Source organism: Otolemur garnettii, unplaced genomic scaffold (genome assembly GCF_000181295.1).
Source record: "Otolemur garnettii isolate 467f Iridium unplaced genomic scaffold, OtoGar3 scaffold00018, whole genome shotgun sequence".
Lineage (NCBI taxonomy): Eukaryota > Metazoa > Chordata > Mammalia > Primates > Galagidae > Otolemur > Otolemur garnettii.
The window spans coordinates 26,334,422-26,340,885 of NW_003852413.1; the positions used below are offsets into that span (position 1 = coordinate 26,334,422).

The window sequence follows — 6,464 nt, forward strand, 5'->3', positions numbered from 1 at the left end:
GATCGCTTGAGCCCAAAAGTTTGAGGCTGAGCTACGACTCCATGGCACTCTACTCAGGGCAAAAAATGGACCCTGTTTCAAAAAAAGGAAGGAAGGAAGGAAAGAAACTGAAGTCATGGCCTACAAATTACCCCCAACTAATGGGCAGTTCATTGACAACAATTCTGTTACCTGGGCTGGGCTTCAGTTTTCTTCCACATCAAAGGCACTGGTGAGATACTCCTTTGGAACAATCCCAATGAAGCTGTTCAGTTCTCCTACCCACCAGCCATACATGTTATACTCCTGAAAAATGAAAGGAAGACAGCTCCAGTTGGAATTTGGTCAAGCTTCTGTTCATGTTACATGTTACAGTGAGTGCATGGGAGATTCTCTTGGGTGCTTTTTTTGTTGGCATGATCAGAATGAACTGTTAACATCCTGATGGGATTAGTAAATTTAAAAGTCATCTGGAAGAAGTATTTTAAAAGAAATGTTTTCATTTTGACATAGTCTTAACTATTATAAACATAGCACATTTGATGACATTGTTGGACCTAAAGAGCATTTTTTTCTAAACCAAGTAGAATGGTATGGCTTCTTCAGAGAAAGCTGGGCATACACTAAAGTGCCAGGACACTAAAGATATTCAGGGAGTCAGGTCATAGTTCAAATCAATAATATTTATCAAGCATCTTCTATGTGCAAAGTGCTATTTGAGTTCCCATGAGGTATATAATGATGAATCAGAAGATTGCTTGCTCCTTGGGAGGGTATAGCATGGAATAATGGGCTTTGGAGTCAGACAGACTGCTATCTAATCCCCATTTGGTCATTTAGTAGCCATGTGACCTTAGGTTCTCTTAGCTTTAACTTCCTCATCTGTAAGAGCAGCTGTAATATCTCCCCTCCTTTGTGCTGTGGAGATGTGACACTGCCGAAGGGAAAACAACTGAAAGTGTCTGACACATAGTAGGTACTCTAAACATTAGTCTCTTTCCCTGGAAGAGGTGGGAGGTTGACAGGTACATCAAAAATGACAGGCAGGAGGCCAGGCATGGTGGCTCATGCCTATAATCTCAGCACTCTGGGAGACTGAGGCAGATGGATTGCTTGAGCTCACGAGTTTTTGCAAAGAACTATTAGTCTCCACTGCATATCTACTTCCCATTTCTACTAGTCTACGCCAACTTACACTTCACACACTTACTAGAAAAATTTACTTATGCACTACCTCAACGTCTTCCTTTCTATTCACTCTTCAAGCAGCTCTGTTAGGGCTTTACTTAACACTCTTTCCGTGCTTGCCTATATAACCTTCTCATTGATCAGATTCTCTGGGTACTTCTCAATCTTTAACTTACTTGATCCCTCAGCAGTGCTGGGCATAATTGACCCTCTTTTTTTTTGAGACAGAGTCTCACTTGATCACCCTTGGTAGAGTGCCATGGCATCTTAGCTCGTAGCAAGACTTAGCTCAAACTCTTGGGTTCAAGCGATCCTCTTGCCTCAGCCTCCCAAATAGCTGGGACTACAGGTGCCTGCCACATATCCGGCTATTTTTTTAAAGAAGGGATCTTGCTCTTGCTCAGGCTGGTCTTAAAACTGTGAGCTCAGGCAAACCACCCGCCTTGGCCTCCCAGAGTGTTAGGATTATAGGTGTGAGCTACAGCTCCCGGCCTCATGGCTGTTGTATTCTCAGCATTCAATAGTATACCCAGCAGATGGGAAGCTGAGGTGGGTGGATTGCTTGAGTTCAGGAGTTCACCCTATGCAAGAGTGAGACCCCCCATCTTTACTAAAAATAGGAAAACTAGCCAGGCCTAGTGGTGGGCACCTGTAGTCATAGCTACTTGGGAAGCTGAGTCAAGAGGATTGCTCAAGCCCAGGGGTCTGAGGTTGCTATTAGCTATGATGCTATGGCACTCTACAGGCCAACAGAGTGAGACTCTGTCTCAAAAAAAAAAGAAAAGAAAAGAAAAGAAAAAATACTATACTCAGCAGAGACTGGGGCCAAATAAATACTTGTTAAATGAGGTTATGATGAAATGAAGGAGGCTATGGGAATTTGTACTCTCAGTTGAGCAGAGTTAGTTACCACTAATGCTTAGATACTCTCTTGGTGATTGAACTGGTTGTGGCAGAAAGCGATCAACTGCCTTTGGAGATAGTCTACCCAAATGGCTCCCTAAATACTGAGAAGAATCTCAAATGACACAAGAATTAAGACTGATCCTTTTAGGACCAGACAATTGCTTTCAAAAAAATAGGTCTTTTCTTTTTTTCACCTACAGCTCTCAGAGTTTCACCTACAGCTCTCCATAGAGTGCTGTAATGTCACAGCTCACAGCAACCTCCAACTCCCGGGCTTAGGTGCTTCTCTTGTCTCAGCCTCCCAAGTAGCTGAGACTACAGGTGCCCACCGCAATGCCCGGCTGTTTTTTTGTTGCAGTTTGGCCGGGGCTGGGTTTGAACTGGCCGCCCTTGGTATATGGGGTCGGCACCCTACTCACTGAACCACAGGTGCCACACTAAAAAAAATCAGTCTTAAATGATTGAATTTGTCTGCCCACCACCTCTTCCTACCGCACACCTTCCCGTTCCTTCCCCCAAGGCTAGCTTCTGCCTTCTGGGAAATTACCTGGACTCCCTTGGCTATGCTTGTCAGGATGTTTTTAATCTCTTCTTGGTACAAGTTATGTTACTGTCCATTTTTCAACATTGAACTTGGGGAAGTTACTGCCTTAAGTTTTCTTGCAGTGTTCCCTTGTGTTTACTGAGTTGCCAGAATGTCCATATCTATAGGTCCTGCTGTGAAGGGGAAATACACACTCTGTCTTCCTCTCTTACTGTAACTCATAAAAACTGGCTTTAGTTCTTCTGCTGTTTTACAGAGGATGAGCACAATGTTGTCTGACAGTCTTTCGATCCAAATCAACTTGCTTAAACATGTGTGAAATGTGTCTACCCACCAGATGCTGTCATCTTTCATCACCTACAGGGGATGGGATAAGGTATTTGCTCCCAGGAGACAGCTTGAGACCCCAGACTTTGACTCACACTTTGCCCCATTCCCCCACCCTCACCCCCTTAGCTGTAATGTCAGGAATAGGGACTAAGCCTTGGGAAGGTGCTGTCTGCCAACTTGAAAAGGGAGCAAACAGGAAGCAGATGAGGCTCAGCAGGGCACCTGCAAAGGCTGGGCTCCCAGTCTGTTTGCTCTTGCTCGAGGGGAACACTGACCCTGCCGACTACAGATGTAGTAGCTTCACCACAGTGGTAAGAACTGAAATGAGTGAAATCAACTCTCTGCCCTTCAAAACAAAAAAGCAGACAGAAGTGTAAGGAGGATGGCACAGTCTCAGAGACCATATGTATCCTGCTGTGGGAGCCTGGGAGCTTAATCAAAGCACCTACAGGTCCTGGGATCTGACTGTCTTTTCCAGATTTCATCCCTTGGCTGGATACCCAAAAAGGGCTGCAGGGTTGAGATGCTTAAAGCATGAATGGAAAATTTCTAGCTTTCTCTCCCACTACCACCCCCCATGCATAGCTTTAGCCCAGTCTGAACACCACGAGGTATTTTAAAATAATTTCTACTTTGATGAATTGCCGGGGAGTCCACAATTGCTCATAATCAAAGGGAGAAAAATGCAAATGAGATCCGGCCGAGAACTATCACCACCAAACGTTTATTTCACTGCACAGTGCCAAAAAGAATTAAAACAACATTAAACTCACAGCAATCATGTTTAAGCCCTCGTTTCCAAGTGCCAAATTGCACCACTCTGGATCATACAGATGTTCGTTAATTATGCTAATTTTTATTAAACTATTAAAATGGAGAGAGTACTGGCTCAGCCAGGCAGACCTCAGCTCTGAATGAACTCTGCTCTTGTCTAAAGGTACTAATTTACTGCATTTTTATTAAGTTGCTGATTCTTGGATTTTAGTTTTAGGACAGCAAAGAGAACTAAATTTCTGGGATCAATGTTTTCCATAAAGTCTGACTTCTCTTTGCCCAGATGTTTGGAAAGAGTAGCAAATGCTGAGAGGTTCCCAGGGGAACTGAAATCCCTGATATGGAAGTGTTTCTCCCTGTAAAGTGGGGATACATACCTACAAGTGGCAATGTTAGGGCATAAGTATAACGCATGCTTCCCACTCCATAACTGTATAGTATATGCTGTAAATGATACAGCTACGATATTAATTATATGAAACTGTTAAATGAAGATGCTTTAGATAAGAATATAAACAACTATTTTTTTCACAATCTGATAGAATGTTTATATTTACATGGTACATATTAAAGCAATGGCTACGTTTAAACAACTATTAAAAAAAAAATCCCTTCACATCCATGCTTACTTCTTGCCACAAAGTCTTTTTAGGAGCCTTTGACCCAAAACAAGTATGGCATGTGGTTTGTTCTCATCATAAATATTTTTGGGCTTGATTAAATGTCTGTATCTCTCAACATCAACCGCGCCCCACCTCCTTGAGCTTCTTCCCCCAAACCTCCCAAATAAAGAAATCTTAAATTTGGACTCCATTATCAAGTTGGAGAAGCTATTGGCCTAGATGAGCAGAACATTGAGTGAACCTGAAATAGATGCAGTGCTCATCATCAGCAACAATCAGAAGTGTTTGTGGGGGATTGCACATTGCCATAAAAGGATTTATGTGGCTAATCTCCATCAACAAGGAAAAAAAACCACCCTACCAAACCTGCCATAAAAAGAATAGCAAATTCTATAAACAAAAAGCAGTATGGCCACCAACATCGGGCATGTCACACAGCTTGACTCTGCCTCCAGTGGTTTCCTATTGCTGTTTATGGTTTCAAGACTATCATGGACCTCCTCAGTGCTCCTCCTGTCACAGGGCCCTGAGTCCCTGTGTGGTGCTGCAAATACCCTGTCAGTAGGTGTCAGGGGATATCAGGGGAAAACCAGCAGGCGCCTATCATAAGCCTTAAAAGAGATTAAATACCCCTACTCCATGATTGCTACATTTTAATTTCTCTCCTCCCTGCTGGTTTCTATTTGTATAAGCTCTTCCATGGCTCCCCTGGAGTAACACAGACATGACCTGGAATGACCATCCTGTCTTGGGATGAGAATTCAATTTCTAGGCTCAGTGAATCCTAGGCTGTTCCAACAAAAGGAACTCACCATCCTCTAGGGCACAGATGCTTAAGCTGGAGTCTGTGAATCCCTGGGTTGTCTATGGATGGATGGGAAGGGATCTTTGAACTCCCTAAAACTGGTGTAAAATTTTGTGAGTATAGTATACATAGGGTGAGGCTCAGACCTTTCATTAGATTCTCAATGTATATATGAATCCTTCACAGTTTTGCAACCAGTACTCAGGGTGGGAGGGAAATCAAAGGTCCTTATGGCCTATGTATTTTACCCCAGTGTGGCCATCCCCCCCCTTTAAAATAATGCAATGCAGGCTGAGTGTGGTGGCTCACGCCTGTAATACTAGCACTCTGGGAGGTCCAAGGCGGGTGATTGCCTGAGCTCACAGGTTTGAGACCAGCCTGAGCAAGAGTGAGACCTCATCTCTAAAAATACCCTGGTGTTGTGGCAGGCACCTGTAGTCCCACTGTCCCACCTACTTGGGAGGTGAGGCAAGAGGATCATTTGAGCCTAAAAGTCTGAGGTTGCTGTGAGCTATGATGCCATAGGACTCTACCAAGAGCGGCAAAGTAAGACTCTGTCTCAAAAAAAAAAAGCAATAAGCAATGCAGGAAAATTAAGACTCTTCATTTCCTCCATGCTGGGTTTCCTAGGCTTCAGCCCTCTAGCAACAGAGGCTGCTCTGTCTTCAAAGGCTGATTGAATTTCCTCATCCTTTCTAAGGTACCATCTCTTTAGCCATGACTTAAAAGTTGTATCTTATAGTTTTAATTCAAATTCACATGATGGCTTTTGGAACAAGTTCCTGGCTACTGTCAATTCCCCTGAGAACGTTCCTAATAGAAACATTTTCTTTTTACATTGAATTGGGCTCCAAGCCTCCATGGAACAAGATTCCCCGAAAGTGTCTCATACTTTTGTTCTTTTAACCACCAGATTTCACTATATCAGTACTTGTCAACAAGAGAATTCCTGGCTGGGAGTGGTGGCTCACACCTGTAATCCTACACTCTGGGAGGCTGAGGTGGGTGGACTGCTTGAGCTCACAAGTTTGAGACCAGCCTGAGCAAAAAGTGAGACCCTGTCTCTACTAAAAATAGAAAAACTCAGGCGGCACCTGTGGCTCAAGGAGTAGGGTGCCGGCCCCATATACTGGAGGTTGAGGGTTCAAACCCAGCCCCAACCAAAAACTGCAAACAAAAAGAAAAAGAAAAACTGAGGCAAGAGGATCGCTTGAGCCCAAGAGGTTGCTGTGAGCTATGATGCCATAGCACTCTAGCCAGGGTGACAGCTTGAGACTGTCTCAAAAAACAAAAACAAAAAAAACAAAAAGAGAAT

At 43.6% G+C, this 6,464-nt stretch overlaps 1 protein-coding gene across 1 annotated transcript in view; it reads right to left on the reverse strand.

The window, feature by feature from the left end:
• The window catches only part of SKAP1 (src kinase associated phosphoprotein 1), a gene marked incomplete at its 5' end in the record, with an annotated part of 275,060 nt that overhangs the window by 4,471 nt on the left and 264,125 nt on the right, over positions 1 to 6,464 (reverse strand). Inside the window, one exon of the mRNA XM_012802982.2 lies at positions 172 to 285. Coding sequence (XP_012658436.2) covers positions 184 to 285 — 102 coding nt within the window. The remainder of the gene's footprint in view (positions 1 to 171; positions 286 to 6,464) is intronic.